Source organism: Lagopus muta, chromosome 1 (genome assembly GCF_023343835.1).
Source record: "Lagopus muta isolate bLagMut1 chromosome 1, bLagMut1 primary, whole genome shotgun sequence".
Lineage (NCBI taxonomy): Eukaryota > Metazoa > Chordata > Aves > Galliformes > Phasianidae > Lagopus > Lagopus muta.
In genome coordinates this window covers 69,998,048-70,023,519 of record NC_064433.1, presented here as the reverse complement: position 1 = coordinate 70,023,519, position 25,472 = coordinate 69,998,048, and the positions used below count along the sequence as shown (strand labels likewise).

General features: G+C 37.8%; 1 protein-coding gene and 1 long non-coding RNA gene across 2 annotated transcripts in view; one reads left to right on the top strand and one right to left on the bottom strand.

Annotated features, from left to right (window-relative positions):
* The window catches only part of WNT7B (Wnt family member 7B), an 87,707-nt gene extending 67,912 nt beyond the window's left edge, over positions 1-19,795 (top strand). The window contains exons 3-4 of the mRNA XM_048952821.1: positions 7,392-7,663; positions 19,109-19,795. Of these exons, the coding sequence (XP_048808778.1) occupies positions 7,392-7,663; positions 19,109-19,588 (752 nt within the window). The 3' untranslated portion in view covers positions 19,589-19,795. The remainder of the gene's footprint in view (positions 1-7,391; positions 7,664-19,108) is intronic.
* LOC125696762 (uncharacterized) overlaps positions 1-25,472 on the bottom strand; it is a 53,986-nt gene that overhangs the window by 6,621 nt on the left and 21,893 nt on the right. Inside the window, exons 2-3 of the long non-coding RNA XR_007378516.1 lie at positions 14,091-14,244; positions 5,640-5,759 (exon numbers count right to left, since the gene is read on the bottom strand). This is a non-coding gene — a long non-coding RNA (uncharacterized LOC125696762). The remainder of the gene's footprint in view (positions 1-5,639; positions 5,760-14,090; positions 14,245-25,472) is intronic.

Genomic DNA, 25,472 nt, shown 5'->3' with positions numbered 1-25,472 from the left:
TTTAGATCAGAAATGCTGACTATTGTTTATGGTTGTCAGGAGTCAACTGAATGATTAGGGGGCAGATTAAGCAAAAAAAATCTGATAAATTGTTGGAAGCCCCACTGTGGAATCCACTGTGGAAAGTACCACTGAGCCTTTAGAAAATAGCCATGAGAGTGGAAAATGTTTGAAAAAATATCTGAAAAGCAGAGGCATAGCAAATAACTTCTTTCAACATTCTTCCAAAACTATAAAAACTAATAAATAGCAATGAGCTGCAAAAAGGCAAGTGTGAAATAAGTCTGGCTCATGTAAGAAAGAAAATTTGACAAACACCTATGAACAACAGAAAACAATCCAGTTGACAGTGTGATTGTAAACAAATAACCAAAACTATGGTGGCTCCATAATGACTTAGTAGGAATCTAGAGTTTAAAGTGCTGAATAACAGGAGAATCTGTAAAGAAAACATTGTGTCATAGCATTGCATTTTCTCTGCTTTGAAATCTGCACCATTTGTTTTCTGTTCCATTCAAGTATAGTCTGAAATAGACATCATGAGCAGTCTATAAAGAAGGTACTGACATTATTTGCAATTGCTCTGCTTCTGATCAAGTTAAACAGATCTATCTGGATGAAACAATACTAAATAATACAATTTTAATTAGCTTGTAATAGAAAATAAAAGTGTCAAGTAGGAAACGGGAAACAAATATGGGAAAGAAATCATTAACTAATATGACTTTCAAAGAACTTCATCAGATTAAATCAGAAAGACCTGCCAGACCAGCAGTTATTCAGTCTGCATCAGTTCCTAATTCAGGAGCACTTCTGAGTGCAGACACTGTAAGGTAATCCTCATGACCATGGATGACTGTTCTTTTTCTTTTAACAACAGACTACAGAACCACCATTCAGTCAGTATTTTGTCATTGAGTGGAAGATGAAGAAAAAATGATCCATCAAAGATAATGTCAAGAAGGCCAAGATGGTCTTGCATCAACCTTTTCTAAGTGTGTCAGTGTTGAGCAGAAGGTTATAGAACTATTGTAATCTACAGAAGAATATAATATTAGCACTAGATAGAAGGAATTATCTACCCAGGTTGAGTGCATTCTTGTTAGCTGTTCCTCATCTCAGAATATTTGTCAAGTCCATTGTAGAACCATTAGTCCTGGCAGCCATTAGAATTGAAAATTTGCTGAGAATTCTCATTAAGAAAAGTTGAAAAGGCAAATATATCATCTTTATCTAAAAGATGAAATAAAGGAATCACAGGACCAATCAGCTTGACTTCAGTGAATGAAAAAGATATGGAAACAAAGACTCATTTTTAAGCTTATAACTGAGAACAAGGAGATGAATAACAGTCTAATCTGTCAAAACCAAATCATTTTAAACCAATCTAATATCCTTCTTTTGCCATCTAGGGCCTCAGAGGCTGAGAGGAGCCAGTATATATACCATATATCTAGGACTTAAATGAAGATTTTGACAATGCTTTATATTATATTCTCATAAGAAAATTAAGGAAACTGACTGAACAGGTACATGTTATCTGGAAATTTACTTGGAGGGTACTTGGGTGTACTTTTTTGAGTTTCCTTTGTGATTTATGCTGGTTCTGGCAACAGTTGATTTTACACTCTTGGCTTTACCAAGGGAATAAGTTGTGCTCATTGGATTTACAGATTAAATCCAGATTGCAAAGATATTGGAGGAATTTTGAGTCAAAATGGAAAATGATTAAAAAAAAAATGTCTGAAAAAGAAGAAAACAAAAGATATAGAGGAGGCAAAGCAGAAAGGCTAAGATTAGTATGTGGGAATAAACAGCCACACAAATGCAAGAAATATCTGTTGCGATAGTATCTGCAATACAAGAGGGTCTCAAACTGATTAAGAGTCAAAAATGTCCTGCTACTGTGAAAACACAAGTAACCTGGGAGGCAGCATGTGAGATGCTACTTCTGCTCTAACCCTAAGTGGGCAAGGCCTCAGCTTGTCCTTCTCTAACATGGCGGCACAAGGCATCAGCTGACTGGGAGAGTCTAGAGAGAGCTGCAGAAGTGATTACTGCTCTTGAGACTGTTCTACAGGGACTAATGGAGCAAGTCTAGAAAGGGTGTAGAAGTCTTTAAATGTTTAAAGGCTGTTACAAGAAGAAGAAAACAATCAGTTTGTTTGCATCTGTATAGTAAGAAATGGTTTGTACTCAGAAATACAGTTTCAGATTGATATTAGTAAAATGTTTAGCAATGTGTGTCTCAAAGCTCTGGAATAGATTGTCAAATCTCCACAAGGAAGGGTAAATAAAAAGCAGTTGTGAAGGGCACCTGAATTATTGGCATACGAGAGGGTTGAGGGATGGATTAGGGATTCCCCCGAGGCTCCTGCAAGCTCTACTTTTGAATTGCATTTCTTCTACTTGCACAGTCTGATTTCAGTATTTCCTACTTCTTACATATGGCACTGGGTATAGTAAATTAGAAGCTCAAAGAAATCATATAAATCTTTGCTTTTAGATTGTTAATCTTGAAGTCCTTAATTACTTAACTGAAAATGCAAATAGAGAAAGGATCTGCTTCAGACAGTAAGAAAACTCCCACTGACTTGTATTACTGCATATCAAACCCAAAGAAAAGAGCCTGTACTGTTTTTTTTTGAGAATTGCTAAAGTGTGTGTTGAGTAAGAAAAACCAAAATTATGAAGGAACTAAGCTCATCTACAAGTGTCTTCATCCAGCCCTATTTGTGGAGGGCTATGGTCTGAGTTTTAATTTACTCAACCAGTAGTATCTATTGTCTTTAAAAAAAAAAAAAAAAAAGTGACTGACCATGTCCTCGCTTTCAGAATTGCAGAATAAGACTTGTCAAAAATAACAGGCTTGGCAAAAAGTCTAACTTGCCATGGCTCATTTCTTCTTGCCATTAATATTCATTACATGGTTGACATATAGTCCAAGATCCTCTAGTGTTTAGAGATTGTGTAAACATAGTAGGAGCTTGGTTTTTTTAAATAACATTGTGTAATTTTTTTCTATCATTGTTAATAGAAGATTTAGCAAACTAATGTATAAACAGTTTATATTCCATAGTCTAATCTTTTGATTAAAATTTGAGTTCTACTAGCTGACATTCATTAGCACTTTTATTCAACTAGCTGCTGAGAGAAGACATTTCAGAATGATGTGTGGAATAGTAATATTCTCAACTAGTTACTCTGAGAAATAAATGCCTTGCTGATAATTATGAAACAGTTAGATCTGTAGTGCTGTAGTGCTTCAAATACAGTCAAATGGTCAAAATTTAGCGTACAAGATTCTCAGCTGATTGTGGTTACATGCAGAATATATGCATATTAGAACACAGTAAACTATAGCAATTATAGAACTTATAGTAATTTCCACATCAGACCATGCTAAACGTAGCGCTCAGTTAGCAGCCTGAAAGTTAGTCAGAGATGACATCTAAAGTATAGGCTGCTCCAGAACTCCAACAATGGATAAATAGGCTCATCTCATCCTATCTGCCAGAAATTGCTCATTGTAGGAAGCAACGATCCAATATCTGACTGTCTGAGCAGAAACTGTCTACATTAATGGGTAATAGAACACTTTTTAATTACAACCCACAGTAAGAATGCTTAAATCAACAGATCACAGACAAGACTTCTTTCATGACAGAGCAGATTGCCAGAAGTGTCTTTCAGCACCATTACCAAAGATAATAGTCATCATTTCAATCAGTACTGATTGGCTATCTTCTACAGGAGTTACTAGGTTTCTGTTTACTCTCCTACGTTTTAGGAATTAAATCAGAATTATCTTCTTTGACACCAAAGACATTTCTAATAGAGAAATGTAGGAATCCAAGGGTCACAATAAAAGCCAACACAGTGTCTTTTCCACCAATATAAGATCCTAACAGAATTATTCTCATCTATGTAAAAGAAAATATTGAAAAGTTAAACAAATAAATTTTCTTCTGCAATACATTTAGTAAGAATGTATGTTGCCAAATAACTGGGTGATCAGGATGTTTTTCAGAAAAAAACATACAAAAATCTAGCTTCAAAACTGAGTAAAACCCCAGATCTTCTGCTGTTCATTTCACCTTTCTGTAAGAATTTTTGGAAATTATTGATTGTTTTATTATTGAATCAGAATATTTTTGAAATGTCAGAAAATTTCAGAAAGTGAAATTATCGTCCTCCATTAAAATAACACAGCAGTCATTACTTAAATTGTTTTAGCTGCCTAGAAAGGACTTACTTAAGACTGACTCCAAATGATGACATGCTAATGGAAAGCTTTGTGTTCAGCAGACAGCAATTCTCCTCTCTCCTCCACTGGCATTTTCTGACAGTCCTGATCCTAGGGCTTTAAAGAACTGCTGACGTAATGCTTACCCTGAAGTTCAAGGGAAGCTTTGGAATGTTTTTTAGTTAAAAAACTACAGAGCACAAAGTATTAATTCTTGGCAGGGCACCTTGACTTGTAAAAGGAGCCTGATTTTTAAGCCACCTCTTATATCTGAGCCCTTCTTATTGTAGAGCTGCACTGAAACCAAAGAATACTCTCTTCAGAGAGTCAATATGGTTTTCATTCATTTTTACCCCCTGACTTGAGATAATTCCATTACTGCTGTAGTTCTCAAGTGGGTGAAAGAAATATATTTCTCTCTGTCCCTGAGTGTAATCAGGGTATAAAAAAAACAGGGGGAAAAGAAAGGAAGATAAAAACAGAATATTCCTTAGTTGTTCAAAACTGATTACAAGAAGTGCTGTGTGAAAACTCATGAACAGGTCACAGACACAGTGCCTTTACGAAATAGCATCTTCTACTGTGGTTACATGTGGAATGCATTGAATTTAAAAATAAAACATCAGAAAACTCTCTCTAGCTAATCTCCTGGTAAATCTACTTACAAGCAGCTCATCACTATGGTGTTCCCTGACAGGAATATGTTTCTGCTTGTTTACAAGCTTTTCTACATGTGTTTCAGAGGTGTCTGAACTCAAAAATTTTCATGACTTTGAGATCCAACTTTCATCCTGAAGAGAAAAGAAAACCTATCTATAAATGTCATTCCTGTTATTTCTCATATTTCCAAACTTTCAGTTTAACAATAAAGAATCTAAATTAAGAATCTATATATTTAGAGGAGATAATAAAGAAAGAAACCCTGCAAGTCAACAGGATATACTTTAAAATATGTGTCCCAGGTTTGACTTCAACTGATGAGTGAGAGACGAGTGAATACTGATATGAGCTTTTAGAGAACAGACTAGGAACTAGAACAGAGGTTCCCAAACTTTTTTGGATTGCTATCAACCCTCAGAATTTCTTGTGGACCACCAGGCATCGTTATCATCAAACTTTTAATTGAAAACACTATTAAAAACAGTGTTTAATATGGCTCTGTGGATTAACTGCAAACCCTTTACCGTGGCCTCCTGGACCACCAGTGTTCTGCAGACCATGATTTGGGAACCACTGAACCAGACTACACACATAGAACAACACCCCAACAAAACACTTGTGTGTCTGAGAGCAGAGTCGGGCCTTCTGTTGGGTGATGCACTCAAATTTTGTACAGCTCAGGTTAACCTTCCTGGTACCTGAAGAACACAAGACCCTTTTGTTTTTCTCTTACCTCGAGTTTCTTTTTTATTGCTTTGGAGAAACAAGTAAATGGTGCCAAAATCCAGTTTACGATTGCTTCATGTAGGATCTCTCTTGTATCCTGAAACAGTGTAAATTTTCAGGAAGCTATCTGAGAAAAGGACACATAAAACATTAAAAAAAAAATGAAAAAAAACCAAAAAACACAATGTTGTGCACAGATAATTACCGAACACATACGATATATGTGAATCCCAAAACAAAAAAGTAAAAGTAGTTGATAAGGTTGTTTTTTTAATCCTCTTGAAAATTTATTCCTTTTTTTTTTTTTTTTAAATTTTATTTTATTTCTCCCCAATCCTTTACCCATGTTAAAGCTCTGTGTGTGGTCATTAAAACTTTTCAGCAACTTTCTGCAAATTTTTTACAGTTATTCTTTTGGCAATGATATTACAAGATTGTCTGTTTATCACCAGATAAACACACAGAGGAAAACGATCATAGCACAGAGAGGGGAATTTGAAGAGAAACGTTATAAATAAGAACAGCAAAACACACTGAGCCATGATCCAGCCCTACATAAAGTCGGTGACTGAGCGTGGGCTTGTGTGAGAGCAGTAAGGGGCTGTTGCATCCCTTTTGATTGCTCTGGCTCTGTGTCTCCTTGTTCATATGCATCCCAAAGGCAATTCAACCAACTTGTGTTTAGTCAAAAAATGGCATTTATTTGCCCCTTATCATATTCTTTTTAATATTTTTAATATTATCAATATTAAAGCTATAACACTGAGCAGGGAATGTGGAATCTTGGAAATTATTGGCAGTATTTAAAAAAAAAAAAAAAAAAAAAAAAGGAAAAAAAACAAAGCTGTGCCTCCATGGCAGCAACTCACTTGTTCCAGAGAGAAAAGAATGCTGCTCTGATACTTCCACTGCCCAGTATGACCACTCACAAAGGTAAAGCAGAGTTCTGAGTCAGGGTGGGATTGGAAAAACTCACAGTAAAAGTCATAAAATCATAACATTGTAGAATGGCCTGGGTTGAAAAGGACCTCAAAGATCATCTAATTTCAACCCCCCTGCTGTGGGCAAGGTCGCCAACTACTAGACCAGGCTGCCCAGAGCCACAATGCAAGATTTCTCATATGCAAGAGAACTCAGTAAAGGAAAGAGATCATCTTTACTTTACCTTGAAAGGAAACAAAACCCATGGAGCTCTTCACCCTGTAAGCAACTCTTGCCATATTTCACCATCAGTATCAGTAACAGACATTACTGGAGAGTTTATAAAGGTGCACTAATAACCTTCCTCACTTGTATCCTAGCCATCTCACACACCCAGAAAGATCTGGTATTTCTTAAGCTGTCTGTATACTTTTTCCAGGCAGTACCAACCGTTAGAACTGTTTTTCAGTGAGCATTGCAACTCACCTATTATTTGTCTGAAATATATGCAGTTCAGTTTGCAAACCTGATGAAATTGCATGAAAACAAACTATGTTGACTCACCTCGTCACCAGCAGATTGATTGCAAAATTCCCCTGTGGTGCAGGGGGTTAGATGTGACTGTCATGTAGCTGGTGTGTACCTGGGGCAATGATACCTACCTGAGCCAAGCATTTAAAATACAAATTACATACGTAATTCTGCCAGAATGAGATGCTTATGCTAGTAATGTCCACCTCACATTCTTACCTGACACCATTGCTGTACATAATGTGTGTACTTTCTTTAGTAAGTGGTGCCTTTCTGCAAACCATCAGCTTTTGGCTTCTCTCCACAGGAAGCAGGGAAGCTGCCTTCACCTATGCCATTACTGCTGCTGGGGTTGCACACGCTGTCACGGCCGCCTGCAGCCAGGGCAACCTCAGCAATTGTGGCTGTGACCGAGAGAAACAGGGCTACTACAACCAGGAGGAGGGCTGGAAGTGGGGAGGCTGCTCTGCGGATATCAGATACGGCATCGAGTTCTCCCGGAGGTTTGTTGATGCCCGAGAAATCAAAAAGAATGCACGAAGGCTGATGAACTTGCACAACAATGAGGCTGGAAGAAAGGTATTCGAGAAAGCAGGAGGGATGGATGGGGAAGTGTGTGTGCTGGAGGAAGGGGGGAGGCTGACTTGGTCTCAGGAGTCATTCCCTGAGAGTTTGCCCCTCACACTTGCCCCAAATTACCTGATGGTGCTTAATGTTTACGGTTTGTTGCTTTTCATTCAGAGCTGGCCAAAGTATTACATAGCTCCTCCTCTCAATTTTTCAGCTTCCCAAGCCATCTTCCCAGTCCTCTCAATAAGAGACAACTTTGCTGGAGCTGTTTGGGCTAAAGTTCCATCTTTGTTTTTCATCTCCTTTGCAAAAGTCTAGCAAGAGATGATGAGACAAGACTGAGTTTCTGCATTGCTGAACTCCCACAGCACTTGCAGCTATTTATTCCATCCCAAAACAAAACACTTCTTTGACCACAGCTCTAATGAAATACATGTTTTGTAGCAAATGTACAATTGTCTGTTCCTCACTGGCAAGCTACAGATGGCTGAACAAGCATGATTTTGGAAGAAGAAACAGCTTCATGTCTACAACCATGATTGAGTTGCTTGCAATTGAAAAAAAAAAAAACATCATGAAGCTGATTCATGTCCATTGAATAGAAATCCTCAAAACTCCAAATGCTTTCCCTGTAAAAAATGAAATGTATATTATACACACCAACCTCAGGGAGATTTAACTACACCTTTCAAAGTGTTTCATCCACGTAAAAAAAATGCTATTTCTGTCCTCCAGTGTGCATATGTTGTGCTGTAGGTGAAACCAATATACTGCTTCTCCCTATCTTGCCCCCAAAATTTTCTGAGATTTTCTTCTCCAGAACAGTGTGAGCTTTTATTCTACACCAAGTACTAGCAAAGGTGGCTGAATCAGTGATGCCATGAGCAGCACAGTTACCTTGCTGCATGCATTTTGGAGAATGTTTCCTAACTCTCACTCCTTGCAAGACAACTTCTAGGGGATAGCAGCCAGCTGTGCACAGAAACAGGTGTTGGGTGGACAGTTACTTACTGAGATGAAATTGTTACATACATTCCTAGTGACAAAAGAAACCAGTCATGTGGTATTATTGAAAGTTTAGAGACAGGATTCATAGTCAATTGATGTTTGATACTGATGGCTCCAGTTATGAAGGAGATAGCTGGTTCTGAAAGCATCCTTAACAGTAGCACAATATTTTCCCCAAAACTTGCCCTGTCGAGGCGTGAGAGCTCCTCATACTGCTGCACTGTGGTGTGAAGCACCGGTTCCATTGAGCACCAGTGAGCATTTCTCTCAGCCTAAGTGTTTCACCTTGGAGTCACACATTGCATTTGAATGCCAAAGATGAAAGCCACATGTTAAACTTGCAATGGAGTATTTGTTACTGTTACATGCATTACGAACCCTGCTTAAACTGCCAACCCACTGTGTAGATTCAGTTCCACTCCCACAGAAATGCCAATTCATGTCCTGTTTTGAACACGTCACAGCCTATATATGAAAGGGGGACAAAAGAGCAACAGTGGATGCATAGATGGAAAACAGCAATGCTTCTTGCCAGGGACAGAAGGCAGCTCAACATCTGAGCTAGGCATTGGTCCCAGGTCCCCCAATGTTATATACAGTCCAGTAACTGCTAGACCACAATGCTGATCCTTATTAAGCAAATTACATTTTTACTGTTCATCAGAATTTCATAAGCAGGGGACATAAGCAAACCAAAGATGTGTGTGCTTTTACAAATATTTCTGGCAGCAGCATGCTTGCAATTGCACTTATTTTAACTCTCCTAAGACTTCATTTTCTGTAAATATTCTTGTAAAACCAAATGATAGCGCTCATGTCATGTTTTTGAGATAGGAAAAAAAAGATTTACAAATCCAGACAATATAATTTTTTTTTCCCCAAATATACTTTGTAAACAGCGTTTTACAGTTTCCTCACTCTGTTGTTAGAGGCATTTTTCAGTCATTATTTGTAGCCATACATTGTTATTGTAATCATTAATGCATTATTATATTTTGAAAAGCTAAGGATGACTGAAAGGATTTGATGCATCTTTTTGTTTTTGTTTTTAATTCCAATCCACCAAATCCTGAGGAATGTGCTCATATAAAAGATGGTTTGGTGTCCATGTTTAGAAATAATGTTGGTGTTATGACACATACATGACATGAATATGTAAATTTTACAGTATATAATACTTAGTGATTTTGGTTCATCTGAAATCATTTTCTATTTCTATAGATTAGTCCTCTGAATTTGAGGACTGACTGAAAGTTATGGTTAGAACAAAACTCTGGTAACAAGGATATATTTCACTTTCTGCGCAAGGCCTTTAAGAAAATAGCCAAAGAGTTCTGTGCAATTTCAGCTAAAAATCAGCACTCCCTTCTGAGAATCCAGACAAATTCTGAATTTGTTCTCTGTTGACTTGACATTTGGCAGTTTTGGTGATCCTGGGTAAACTTGAATCTGATTGTGAACTGGAAAAAAATCTCAAACCAGAACTTTCGCTTACATATGGATGTCATTCTGACATGCTTCGTGTGGTCCTTATTCAACCTCAGGTCAGAAATATTGCATTAAGGGCTGGACATTCACTAAAGCACAACTCTGGATTTCCATCTTCCTCCTCCTTTCCCCTTCCAAATTCTCCCAGCAAAACTAGGAAAACTTGTACCTCTAGGCTTGCTCTGTCAGTATGGTTCTGCATCTTGTCTTAAAATTTGAAAACAGTTTGGAGTCAAACTTCTGATTATGAGAGGACTGAAGTAAGGATATTTTTCCCTTGTACTGAATAGGAATAAAAATTCAGAAGGTAAGAACAGTAAATTCATATTTTTTTACTTCTTTTTTGCTTCAGCCATTTTCAAATAATCTTTTCAACTGTAGGATGAGAGTGTCAAGGCTGTAGAGGAAACATGCTTTTGTAGCCTCCCACAATCATTCCACTAGCCATTTAAGTATTTCTTAGTACAATCTTATCAAAACTGGTATAAGGAAAAAAATTCAACAACTTGATTATATGAACATTAATCCATTTGCTAAGGTTTTGTATTTCATCAGACTTTTGCTATTTTAAAAAACATGTTTCTATCCGTAATGCTAAGGCTCGCAGTTCTTACACAGTTCATACGAATTCATATGAATTGTTCTTTTGAATTGTGTAAGACCGACAATATTTAGGCAATAAATCTACTCTCTTCATTTTAGTCTTTTTTTTTTTAATCCCCAAATTTCCTACTACAGAAACATCAGGAAGAAAGAATGCAAAGAGATCTCAGCCCCACGTATAGTTATTCCCATCTTGCTCTGAAAGCAGTGAGAGGGCCTTGATCACCCCATTAGACCTCTACTCAGTGCCTAGAAATCACTTCTAGAATCATCACGCAGGAGATTGGTCAGCAGGTTTACCTTTGGAGCAATTATTGGGATGCTCCATTATGTTCCTATGTGGAAATATTCATGGATGGACCTTTGCCCCTTTCCAGTCTCTGCCAGCGCATGTCACAGAGCTGCTGAACATGCCTAGGGTCCAGAGGCAGTTGTAGCTTTAGCAGTGTAGATAATGTTGTGCTCTCTCAAAGGATGTTCTCAATAGCTAGCCTGTTGGCATTTTGCTATTAAAAATAGAGTACTGAGGAATTTCTTTTTGAGGAAAAAGCGGCATACTGCATAAATAACTACACAAACACTGCAAGCAGATGAGGGGAAAATAGTTCTGGGGGGCTCTTTAACATGATTCTAGGACTGAGATGCTCAGCACAACACCAAAAATATACTGCTTTGAAAAGGCAGACATTTAGATTTTGCAGAGAATTTCAGGTGACTGAAAAGAATGGATCCTCTTATTGCTCAAAAAATTGCATCCCTTAATTTCTCTGCACTGCATTTCTAAGAATTGTTTCAGATAATGTCAAGCCTGTGAAGTTTCATTTGTAATGAAAAGCACCAGTGACAAAGTCATATACTTATCATTGGTTCCATTTGGAAGAAATAAATGCTTAGTGATTCCGGGTGACATGAGATACTACCAATGGAAGATTTATGCATTGTGGCAAAATAGTGGCATGCAGAGTAAAAGAACAAAACAGCTAACTTCACCATCATGTTTTAAATGGCTGCTGTGATTCAGAATGGAAAGTACAAGTGTGTTAAATGAGAACAACCCTCCAAAGGAAGACAAGCATATGCCTAATGCAAACATTACTGCAAAAAGGAGAAAGAATGGTTTGTTGTAAATCTGAATGATTAAAGAGAGATTTGTGGGCAAAACTTTGATAGAGTAATGAAAAATTAAATAGCAACAAAACCAAGTAAGCTCTAATGCTGCTTTATGAGACAGCTTTCTACCATGTATTTTTGGAAAAAGTATCTTTATTCTGGGACAAATGAACATAGAGAGAGCAAAATCTGGGGACACATGCTGTTAGTCTTAACTTTTTGTTGAAAGCTTCAAAACAATGACTGGCACTCATGAGGAATACCAATTATAAAAATATTTTTTTGTTTGTTTTTAAGGGGGAGGGGGAGCTAAAAGCTGACAAATTGATAGCAGATCACAGCTTTTACCAAAAAGAAGACAAGAAATATTTCTAACAGTTCATCAATCGGTTAGGCTTTTACAATAGATAATGACTGTGGTTATGTGGAAAAAAAAACTGGCCTATTTGCTTATCTTCCAGTGACACACCCATAACGCCAAATGCTAGAAACTCAGCTTGGTACCATCCCAATATTTATTCCTTTGTAATGTCAATGGATTTTTCATGTTGTTTTTCTGGAATGCCTGGAAGATGACAACATCTTATTTTACACTCAAAGCTGTAAGAGTGGAGACAAAAATAAAAATAAGATCAGACTCTCTTTACAAGAGATTATTCAATTACTTGGGGCAACATTTCCATCTGAGCCATGACTTGTTCTCACAGTTGCTGGCACCACAGAACTACGGTACTGGGAAGAGTTTTCTGCTGACAAGCTTTGGCAGTGGAACAGCTAATGAAGTGATTTGTTGGTCACCATTAAATATAATACACATGCACACGTATAGACACCTACAGCCTGTGCTTGTGCACATAATTATACACACCTACATATAAATTTATATGCATCATTTGCTCGTAAAATATGTTAAGAAAGTGCTAGCTCAGTTCACTCCACCTGTAAGATTTAAATTAATAAGCCAGCTTCTGTGAGATGCTTAGTATGCCTTAACACATTGCAAACTGCCCTCACAGTCACCTAGCAGGACATGAGTATTAGAACCGATCCCCAAATTCTAGATGACATACATGTTATAAAGTTGCAGTAGAGACTGAATTCCACTTTCAAAAGCAAAAACCAACATTTTTTCTTCTCCTATGAGCCTAAATTATTCTTAAAAATGTGACTTTATTTCCTAAGTAATTTCAGTGATTTAAGAATGTGACTTTCCAGATTTTGCAGCCCCAAGCCTATTATTTACTGAAACCTTTTTTCTCTAAAGGAGAAACATTATTTCATTGCACTTTCATTCTGAGAATATTCACAAAAGAAAAGCTTTAGATAGTCGTGCTCAATGGCATACTTTCCATTTTCCCACTTAAATTGATTTGCAGACAGATATAAATCCAACTTCAAAAAGTTTGGTGTTACAGCTTGGGTGGGTTAGATGGATAACGAATGCTTATCCATATGTCCTGAGTATGCAAGCTTTGGCTCAAAATCTCATGAGGATAGTTCTCCTGCTTCCAGTTGGGCTGGATTTACTGGCCTATTTTTTTCTTCCAGAAACACACCCTTAATGTCGACTGCCAGAAGCTACATCTGGTACTATCCTACATTTTGAACGTATTGCTTTAAAATTAGAGGAGGGAAAAAGCCAAATATTTTAGAAGTTGTTAAATGGTTTTATTCTAAAAATGGGCATGCCCATGGCATATCATGCAATGCATACAAGATGCACATATCATTTATCTAGTAAAACACTACTGCACACCCTCCAAACCTGACATCTCTTTGCCTGACACATCAAAACCAGCAGTGAAGTATTTTATTCTCTTTAAGATGATGATTAAAAATTTCCTTGTAATCTTTACAGAAATTTCCACCGAAAAAGATAGTGAAATAATGCAATCACACTTGATTTGAGGATGATTTAAGGGGTGCTTCTTCAGATTTCTGCTTTTTTCAACATTGCCCTTTGAAAATACTTTTCAAACAATTCAATCGATCGCAGCAGTTTTCTGTTCATACTTAGCTATTCTCTCCTCTTCTAGAAGGTAAGGAAGAGGTCCAGATGGGCAAGTTTCTACGGTCCATCTTAATATAAGGGGCTTTCATCTGATGGCCAACAGTTCTCAAAATTCCAGGCTTATATTCCTGCTGGCCAGGGAGAGAACTTGTGTAAGGAAAGCAACAGCCTTTTTCAGTTTGCAATGTGGGAATACAATGGGATTGAATGCCTTACCTAGGGAGGCTGATGAAAGGCAGGAGGTCAATTCATGCCTCTCAGAAAGTCAGAGGGTCCCCAGTCCTGATGACTTCTAGCCAGTGCCAGTGAAAAGCTGTCTCGTGTTGTGGCTGGGCACTGATCCGCTTCAAAGCTCCTTGCTCCCATCAAACTAAACAATAAGAATAGGGATGCAAAAAGAGAGGGAGTAAACATGATAAGTCAGTTCATCACCTTACACAGGAACATCATAAATTAAAATATGCAGCTGAAGTACCATTAGCCCTCTTGCTAACTCCACTGTTGCTGGCTTCACTATGCCCCGTCTTCACCAGAGCTGGATACAACCTGATAAAATATGACATAAGCTGTTCAACTTCAGGTTCACTCAACTGTTATTAAAAAATATTTTCAGAACATTTGTATGTAGCATTACATCTAATTACATTACATCTAGCATTACTAATATTAGGATGCTTAGCTTTCCAAATTAGAAAAGAAAAAAAAAAAAACCCAACAAAAATAACCAACAAAGAACAAATGAATACAAAACACATACAGACCAACATCAAACCCAGCTTTGTTTCCCAGATGGGTCCATGAGGTCAGTATTTTGCCAGCAGTACTGGACCCCAGGCTGCACTGAGGCTAAAGTTTGCTAATGCCCATTCGTCACTGGCAAGCCATATGTTCTTGTGGCTGCAGTTGCCTGAGTATGCAAAGAGATGGTGACATCTTATGACCAAAATCTATCTCTTTGGGCACTGATAGTACCCAAAGCAAAAGTTGATTACTTGCATTTTTGATGGGGAAAAACTCTTAAAGTCTTCTATTTCTTTTTGATAATGCAGTCAAAAAGTAATATGGATTTTGTTACATTCAACATCTGGTCCAAAAATGTGCATTTCCACTAAGAAAAACACAAACCAGAAAAGGCAAGCCAAAACAAACACACACAAAATGTTACTATTGTTTTTACATATTTTATCCAGATAGGATTTTTAATATGTACAGAAACAGTATCTAATGTTATGCAGTTGGGTCTAGATATGGAACTTGAAAAAACAAGTTTTTTTTCATGCGTATCATTCTGTTTTATTTCAGTCTTTGCTAGGTTTTTCTACTTAACTGGCAGTGGAAAACCCTCAAATTGCACTTTCAATGTATGATTTATATAGATATAAAAATTTGTGGAATAAGAAAGTTTTAACATTATATTTCACAATTCATTTAGCAAAGTAACAGCAGTTAGAAAATTTTACTTGGCAAGATCCTACTAGGGTGGGAGTGGGCCTGCATGTGGAAAATGGACATAAAGAATGTTCCTACTATTAGACTGAGGCAGCACGGTCCAACGATGGGAATTTGCTTTGGGAAGTAGATCTTGCTGTAAACTATTTGAGATTAGATATGAGGCACTGACATATGACAAATGAAACTGCTGAATGAGTGGGTCATATGAGCTAATGATTTTCAATCTTTAATCAGGCACCTACCTTGGCATCATGTATCAGATCTGAGTAAATAAGTACCTTCAGGGTTCAGGGTCAAAACTCTGATGGGAATTCTGCTGAGAAAAACTAGGTTGGAGGGACATACAGGAAGAAAACACTGGCCACTCTTCTATCATAGCATTGTGATGACAAAATGGTAACACCTTTGTCAGAGAAAGAGTAAGAGAGTAAGAAGCTGCTGAGATCCCAGCAACAAAGGTGCAGCTTTCTGTCTGAATGGCAAGGTGCAAAGTAGAAGCAGCAGGATCTTCTCAAGGATTTCCTTATAGTATCTTGTGGGGCCTTATGGCCACACCTCAAGAAAAGCCCGAGTGTGCTGGCTTGCTAGCAAAGAGGAACTCTCAGCAGCATCTTTGCGGAAAAGGAAAAAAAGTCTTACTTCAAATCTGCTAAGTTTGGGCCATACATTCCCTGACCTCCAAGTTTTTGGGCACAATTTTATACCCACAGCTGACTGTGGGCACACAAATTATAGCATTCAGGAATTTAACTACCTGATGATTGGGCCTGCACTCAATGTTGTAACCCCAAGCATTCCACATTCATGAGAAAAGTCCTCCAAAAAATAAAATAAAAAAACCCTGAAACATTGACTTCAGGATCACAAATTAATACATTTTGAAACTTCTGGGTTTTTTTTTGAGCTTGCATGGCTTGCATTTTCTGGTTCTTTCACAATCATAAAAATCAGGAATATTTGAAAAAATACTACAGTGGAATCTGATTTCTGTACAACAAAATGACTCATGGAACTGGACCCCCAGAAAGACAAAAAAAAAAAAAATCAAAATTTGGGATTAAGCTACTGCAGATTGTGCTACAGAGTGTGTTGGGCAGTGCTGCATATAAAGGCAGTGTCTCAACAGAATACACACTAGTACACACAGTAAATAGACATGCACATGCATATAAATATACATCTACATAGATAGCACCTAGGACACCAGAATGGGTAATATTTTTACTTTTAAGAAACAGTGACACTCTGTTGTAGAGAGAGGCCAAGACTCCTCAAGGCAGTGTCCAGAGTGCCAAGCCCATGGGATCAGGAGCCTCACAAGCTCTGCCTCCTTCTGCCTTCTGGGCAAGTTACTTGCTTTTCCTTTCGAACTAAAAAATGGATGTCACACACACATGCAAAGCCTGATGAAATGCATACAAAAACACAAGGTTGTGCTTCACCAAGAACTGTTACTTAGGGAGAAGAGGAACATAAATCAGGTGTGGTGAATCTGACCCATTTCTGCTGCTTTCTTGGAAGTTTTTACAACTTGTAGTGCTCTATAGTGATGGCATAAAGAAAGTTGCTTCTGTCCACCCTCTGCTACAAATTTTTGTAATGTTTTGTAATGTTTGCAGAGTTGGAAGAGAGAATTATAGAATCAGGCTGGTTTAAAATAATGTATTTCAGCAGTATCAGTGAAACACATAAGCAATAATAATGATAAAAAAAAGTAATTAGAAACATAATGGGCATCCAAATATCAGATTTGTGGAACAGGATTGTAATCTTCTCTGCAGTGGGAGAAGACCTCAAACCATCACATCCTCCTACACATACACAAAGTAGAGTCAGAGGAGTCCTGATGGACCCTGGACTATTTGATAAGGCACCTTTCTATTTGCTGATACTGAAATGATTCTGTCATGGCAGAAGGCAGCAATCTTTCTGTCTGGGAAGACAGGAAGGTGATACAGTTCAGCAGAGAGCAACTTATGTCCATATAAAGCAGTTCATCATTCAGCTGATTTCCCTCTAGAGCACTGCAGCTGTACTAAGCCTGTAATCCTTGTTGGAAGTCAGATTTTTTGTCTCTGAGCACTGAAGAACTGGCTGGACTTTGGCATAGGAAAGCCATTGTTTCCAGAAAGTCTAAGGTATTTTTGACTAGGATGCCCAGCTGTCTTGTTCTTCCTACTGTATGTTGGCAAGGCGGAATTAAAACTAAATATTCTCTTTAATACTGAAACCTCAGAAATTTGGGAAAAATACAAAACATACAATTTAACTGAAGCTCAAACAACACGGGAGAGTGTCCTCTATTTGCAGGGATAACCAGATCTGCTCAGCTTTTATTTTAAGGCCAGTTTCTTAAGCAGTAAGCATTTTTTATTTCCCTTCTACTTCATTATGCCATTGTACTCAGATTTCGGCCCTTTTATCCTTTGCCCATTTCAGTCATGTTCTGGGATCTGCAATGAAACCACTATAGGAGATGGTCTGTAGCATCAGTAATGCTTCAAAACAAGATCGATAGCTCGTATTTCTTAGTTAGGTTCCCAGTGCAAAGGGGAAAGATCAGTTTGCTTTGTTTTTAGGCCTTGATTTTCATCAGCTAATGGTGACTGTGAGTGCAGTTGTGGTCATGTAAGGGCAGGAAAACAGAGGTGCTCTCCTGAGGCCTCTCTCTCCTCCAGGCACAAAAGAGGCAGGAGAACATTTTTATCTGTTCTAGGGCACACCTGATGCTGGGTCAGCCTCCTCCAGGGGCTGGTGGCAACACCTTCACTGAGACCAGAAAGCACATCCATAATGAGAACGAGATATTTTTAGGCATTACACAGCAATAGCAATAATAAATGTTCCTTCTTCTCTTTGGCTCACAGCTCAGTGGGGCCCTACATTGGATATTATTTCCTCTAAAGTTGCACAACCATTGCCCTGGGGCAAAAAATATTCTTATGGATGAACATTTTTGTGAAATAATGGGCTGCCCAGGGAGGTGGTGGAGTCGCCGACCCTGGAGGTGTTCAAGGAATGTTTGGATTTTGTGTTGAGAAACATGGTTTAGTGAGTACTATTGGTGATAGGTGATGGTTGGACTGGATGACCTTGAAGGTCTTTTCCAACCTTGGTTATTCTGTGATTTTGTGAAATGGGGATGGGTACTGCAAGAAGTGCTGCTTTTAAAGCTGATAATACGCTGCGGGTTGAGTAGTTAATATGTATGCTGCTATTGCCATTGCTGGTGTAAGCAAAATTTTTAATTATGCAGTGAACATGAATGCCTATTCACCCACATAGTATATATTGTTCTGCAAATATTAAAACTGTTCAAAAATTTTAAATATTGTAAATTAACTAAATTAACTAAATTAAATAAAATTTAGTCTTAAAGCCATTAAGACTAAATATTCAGAATCTTATACCACTTTTAAAAAGCATTTTTGTTTTCTTCTACTTTCAAAATGAATGTGATTTGGAAAAATTTCCTAAGTCTCCAGAGTCTTACTTTGTCTCTGAAAACATTTTCTGAAATTTAAGTAAATAATTTCCAATATTTGGAAACAGAACACAAGTATTTCATAATAAAATGACCAAAAACTCTATTTCTGATAAAGCAGCGCATAAAACAAAATGTGCTATAAGCATTCTGCTGTAAGGCAAGGGGGTTCATAAGTATGCATTGAAAATTTCTGCTCACATTAATGACCTTTAACGTGAACTGAACAGATTGAGCCTTAGGTGAGCTTGCAATGTAATGTTCCCATGGTAATAATATTCAATATCTGTGCATGTAGGTGCTTGAAGAGAGAATGAAACTGGAGTGCAAGTGTCACGGAGTTTCAGGTTCCTGTACAACCAAGACCTGCTGGACCACCCTTCCTAAATTCAGAGAGATCGGATATATTTTGAAAGAGAAATACAATGCTGCAGTGCAGGTGGAGGTGGTACGAGCCAGTAGACTAAGACAGCCAACTTTCCTGAAGATCAAGCAGATCAAGAGTTACCAGAAACCAATGGAAACAGATTTAGTGTACATCGAAAAGTCACCAAACTACTGTGAGGAAGATGCTTCCACAGGAAGTGTTGGCACCCAGGGACGACTTTGTAACCGCACCTCTCCCAGTGCGGATGGGTGTGACATGATGTGCTGTGGAAGAGGTTACAACACACACCAGTACACCAAGGTGTGGCAGTGCAACTGCAAATTCCACTGGTGTTGCTTTGTGAAGTGCAACACCTGTAGCGAGCGGACAGAGGTGTTCACCTGCAAATAATGGCGTCGTGCACAAATGAACAGAGCAAATTGCCACCAGTGAAGACAGTGGAGGACAACAAACGACAACAGCATCATTTTGCACATCTAATCTTCTTCGGGAAAAAAAATAAACCAATACATAAACCAACCCCTCCCCACCACTTACACCTCTACAGATGGTGCATTTTGGCTGGCTGACTGTTGTGACTGCTTTGAAAAACAGGACAACGGGACTAAGGTGATGTTGACAAGTACATGAAACTTTTCTCTCTCTCTCTCTCTCTCTTTTTTTTTTTTCTTTTTTTTTTTAAGCTGCAATCTGGATGTTGTAGAGTTCTCCAAGTAAGCGTTATACATATCAGAGAAGCTGATGGCATTGCAGCTCCCATGAAATTTAAAGAAAAAGACACTTTCTCAGATTTTACGACAGAAACACCAAGCCCTGTGCAAATAAAGACTTCTTTTTATTAAAAAACAAAATCTTCACTGACTAGAACAAAGCAGTCTTGCTGCAAAACCCTAAATTTATAAGAAAGCAGGTAGAGAGAAAACCACAACTGGTGGGGAGATAAAACCTGTGGCGGAAATACTCCACTATCAGCTTGAAAAAATAAAGTTAACAAAATTACATCAGCTGCCAGTGACACTGGAACTCTTTGAATGAACATTAAAAATAATTATTTATGTTTTTAATAGCATCAAAAAATTCTAAGCACTAACGGGTAGTTAAGTCTTAATTCTGTACTAAATGTAAACTTATTGGAACTCTGACTTTATGATTTTTGTATTTGGTTCTCCCTAAGTTCTTCAATGCTACTGATCTGTTGTCACTCCACTAGTAGAGAGTTCAAATTCTGTAGGCCTTAGGCAATGACCAGAACTGAGCAAAAGATCATGTGAAGCTGTGGTTACGAATGCTTGATGAAGACTTTCTCGTTTGCCTCCTGCCTATGAGTGACTCTTAGATTCAGGCTTCAGGCATGGAGCACCTACCCTCACCTCCCTGTACAGAGTTGTGGGATACAAATGCTTCAACAAACATTAAAGGTTTTGCTTTGCAGTCAAATGCACTGGCAGGATCTTCCAAGCATTACACTTTGCCTTTAATGGTTAAAACATAAGATTAGCAATAGTTTTTAAAAAATTATTAGCTCAGAATCAGCTGAGAAGTTAATAAATATTAATAAATATATGGTAGCTGAACACTATGTTGCTGCAGCCTGTGAATTGTGATGGCTTTGTGAGCATAAGAAAGCTAAAACGTGGGTTAATTTATGTCATCATTATTCTAAGGTTGGCAATAACACACCCCTGGTATAAATGTATGAATATTAAGAAAGTAGAGGACTTTTTACAAGTGTTCAGTTTTAATTCGCACTTCTTTTTCCTCTAAGAGATTTAAAAAAAAAATCCTCTGATGTTTTACTACTGCTAAACCCAGTGATTCTAAACAGACACATCCATTACAATACAGCCCATTTAATTATATAGTCATACGCTTGCAGCAGGGATCCCTACCTGATTTTCAGAAAAATTGGATTAAAAATAACTAACATCTGCGTATCTAAATTTCTAGCTTTTCTTTCATCCTTTTACTTATCATGAGGGGCTGCACAGCCATGTGGACTCCCCACCCAGTGCAGGAGCACACGTCACCTCACATTGTGCTCTTGGGGCAAGGGGCTGGTGGAGTTGCTGTGCTGCTAGCTCCCATGCTGAGTATGTGGATGATCTAGGATCACCTCCCAGATGCATGGGCTTGTGCTATCAAAAGTAACCAGACACATGGGGACCTTAGTTTGACTGCTCTCATGAAGACCTGCCTTTCTGACAGAGACACTTACTCTCTGAAAATCAGACTCCTTTGATGAGTCACCCATGGGGCAACTGAAATTATAAGCACTCATGCTTTTTTGTTAATGCTGTTGGTTTCTAAACAACAACCCCAGGTTCAAATTCAGCCTTGGCATAAATGAGTGCACGAAAGGAAGCTGGGCCCCTCCCCAAATGTTAGGGTCACTCCATATCATTTAAAGTTCCTTCAATTCATGGGTATTGTTGAATGATAGCAAAATACTGTACTTTCACTACATTCTTGACAGGAAGCAAATAAAGCTCCCAAGCACAGTAATGCACAGTCTTACAATAGTAGATACTGTAAATATATTAGAATAGTATTTGTTAAGTACAGTTGAAGAATCCAATTAAGTTATATTATTGTATATCGTTTAAATGTCTATAGAGTATTTTAAATTATTGTGAACTACACTGCATTAAGAAAAAAAGGTTATATATTATAACATCAGCCACTCTGAAAAGTGGACCAAAGTGATGCTATCTTTTTTTACACACCCCTATTTCAAATAGCTACGTCAGGTATTCACTATTGTAACAATCCTACAATTGGATTATCTGTCTACAATATCATGTTTCAGAGCATCCTATAAAAGCTTTGCTCATGTAGGGGTGCAGCATTCAGAAAGGTACTGCTGTATGGCACAAAGCAGAGGCTGATCACAGAAGTGCATGGATTTTGAACTACGTCCCAAGAAAAAGCAGTTTTGATCAGAAAACACCATTACCACTACTGTACTGAGTAAGAAAAAAAAAAAGAAAAAGCTTTTACGAATGTGTTTATGAACAGAAGTAGGTTACACACAACTTCTCTTTTAAAAAATGTAGTTTGATGTCAAAGAATTGTGATAATTGAGGTTTGAATGTGACCAGCAACATAGTATGGTTTAACCATACATTAGCCATGACAAAACTCAGAACACTGTATGTTATTAAAGAGTATAAGAACAAAGATCAATTTGTTTACTATGTCAATGTCTTATGGCAAACAGAAAAAAAAAGTTGAAATGTGTTTCCATTAAAACTTAATTTTTTTCCCCTTCTAGACCTCTTTCTTTTTGTTCATTATTTACTTAGGAAAAAAGAAAAGGCAGAAATGCCTTAGGCAAGGGCTTCTCTGGATGAGGAATGGCATCCAGATTCAAAATTCTAAACAAGTTTTGTGTTTATGAGAAAGAACAGTGGATGCTCCTGTGTTTGACTTCTAAGTCCAGAGCCCTCTACTTACACCGATGGTACAGTGGATTGGGAACTAGCACCAGCCTTGGTGCTACCAGAGACTTCCACAGTCTCAAATGAAATGGAGAGAAATGTTCATTGGCAGCAATGGGGCTTCAGATTCCAAAACACTTCCATGAATCTCACATTACAGATTAGTGAACAGAGAGGAAATGGAGGCATATAGGAGAGGCTTGAAGGCCTCTTGTGTGTGCACTTGCATGAGCTCCAGTTTATTTAAATAAGTTACAGACATCTGAAAACCTAGATTAACCAGGACCCGGATTTTGACAGCATTTGCTTTGGTCAGAATTTCAGCAACATCCTTAATATTGAGAACGGTGTATTTCTATAAGGAATCCAAAGAAAATGCACAACCTTTGTTGTATTTGCCCCTCAGGAAAGATATCCAGCTATAGATAAAGGCATAGCCAAGTTCTACATGAACACAGTCCAAAATAACTTCATTAAAATGTACTGATTTGCCCCGAGTTTACAGCAGTATAAGTATGCACAGCATTTTATCCACAGGTGCCAAAGAAAACACTGCACCTTCTTTCTAATTACATCATGGGAAACTTGTTAATAGATCTGCAGGAAGTTTTTATAGCAAATGACAATATTGCGTTTGGAATACATCTGGAAAGTAGATGAAACTTGTCAAAAGGCTGGCAACTCTTCTAGCAAATTTCAAGCATGTTGCAGTTAAGTCACTTGAAGTTTCAAACACCTATTTTCATAGACTCCTTTCTTTAAGATTAAAAATTCAAAGTGATATTAAATGTAACAAATCAAGACCTTCCCTTATAGAAGATTTCCCATATAAACAACACGTCTTTTGCTACTGAGGGCACTCTTGGCATTCAATGGAAAAAGTTTTCTATAAAGCTGGAGATAATTTGCATTCACAGCAATTGTCATAACTGACTGGAATGACTGCACATTTCCTTTCTGATCACTGGGGCCTTTTGTTGCAGTGACAGTTCCCACAGCGAAGGCAGTACAGTAAATACTACAGTAAAGACCCAGCATTTTTCTCCCGGAGTGACAGCCACAATAGGACACAAATATATACAAATAAACCTCCATCCAAAAAGTGTCAAAATGGAAAGGCAGAGAAGTTTGCAAGTAATTTCACTTTGTGATACTGAGATTGTGAGAAACCTCATGCATGCAAAACAAATCACACTGTATGCTGAACTTCACACAGATTTTTTCCCCTCAAATTCAGTCTCTGTCTGTATCTCTGCAAATGAAGATTTATTGGAGAACAAGTGCACACAAAGGTTTGTAATTATTTTTCTTTGTGTTTCAGCTGCTATCAGGAAATTTTTCTGGATCATTACTTGAGAGGGGAGACACAATTGCAGATTTTAAATTTGCATCTCATTTTTAAAACAAAGATCTGTATTTCTCTCCTTGTCAGTTCCTCCAGTGCAGATATACATGCTTCAGAAGATTTGGTTGGTGGAGAATAAAGATGGCAGTTTTCACATAATATAAAGTTGTTGGTTGTATTTCACAGAGCACTGAGGTAAAGTTAATGATACTGCTGTAAACGTGAAAAATTACTTGTGTTGTTTTTTACTGATAACAATATTTGGAGACCTGATTGCAATTCTATTTTATAGGATGGTCCTTTTCGTAACTTGCTGCTACAGAAGGCCCTCAAAATGGGAATAATAAAGTTTACTTTGGTTTTGGGTCCTCCTTTCCATGTGTCACTATAAACATACCATATGATCAGTAAGAAACCAGCTTTATGACACTAAAACTTGTGCTTTGGTATGAAAAATGATTATGATCCATGATTCATGGGTGACCCAAACAAATGTCACTACACCAGACACTGGAAATGTTTGTGTTGAATGCTGGCTGCATAATTATTCTCTGCCTTCCTTTGCCATGAAATTTAGGGAAAAACAGCATTTTATGTCCAATGAAGCTAACAGGAAATCTGTAGGAGATTACAAGGTTTTGATTTTATTGTTTAATTCCTGTTTCTGTGAGAGAAGAAGAGCATTCCCTACATCATATAGTAAAGGGAAAACTGAAGACATTTTGAAGACTGTTCATATCACCCAACTTCAATGGACGCCACATGGGATGATCACTCCTCCTAGCTCCTTTCACAAAGTCACGGGTGCACTGGTTCAGCTGTCATCTCTGAAAAATCCCACACAGACAGGCCAGGTGATTAAGCCACTCAGACAGAACACCAGAAGTTGTGCCATGGGAATGAATTCCTATGAGCCATTTCCCCACAAAAAAAGTCTCAAAGAGTGTTGAAAAACTATTCTATTGTCCAGTGGTTTGATGAGGCAGTTCCTTACAACATGGTTAGTTTATAATTTTGACTACCTCTTCAGATTTGTGCTGTGCAAAGAAATTAATTTAAGGATTGAACATTTAACAGCATTTTCCTACTTGTGAAGGATTCTAACACTGCAGTGTTCCCCTGGTTACTCTATCAGAGCCCATCCACGCTGCTATTCCTGCGCACTTCAGACTATGCCAAAAGGCTCTCCTGGCAACTGCATCCTGATTGCCTGCATGGATTGCACTTGCCTGTTAAAAATGAATACAGTTTAGTCTTGTTAAAACACAGTTAAATTTAATAGTAATCTCTTTTCAACAATGTCAGCCATCGCATAGAATTCTTTCTGAAGCAAGTATTATACGTTTGTGTACTAGTACTTAAAAAGGATTAGTCTGCTCAGAGAGAGGAAAATACATCCCCTCTCCAAAACTGTATACACCAAATTAAATCCTAATACACACACACATCATGCATATATTTCTCTACACATGCATACAAACATATATCAATA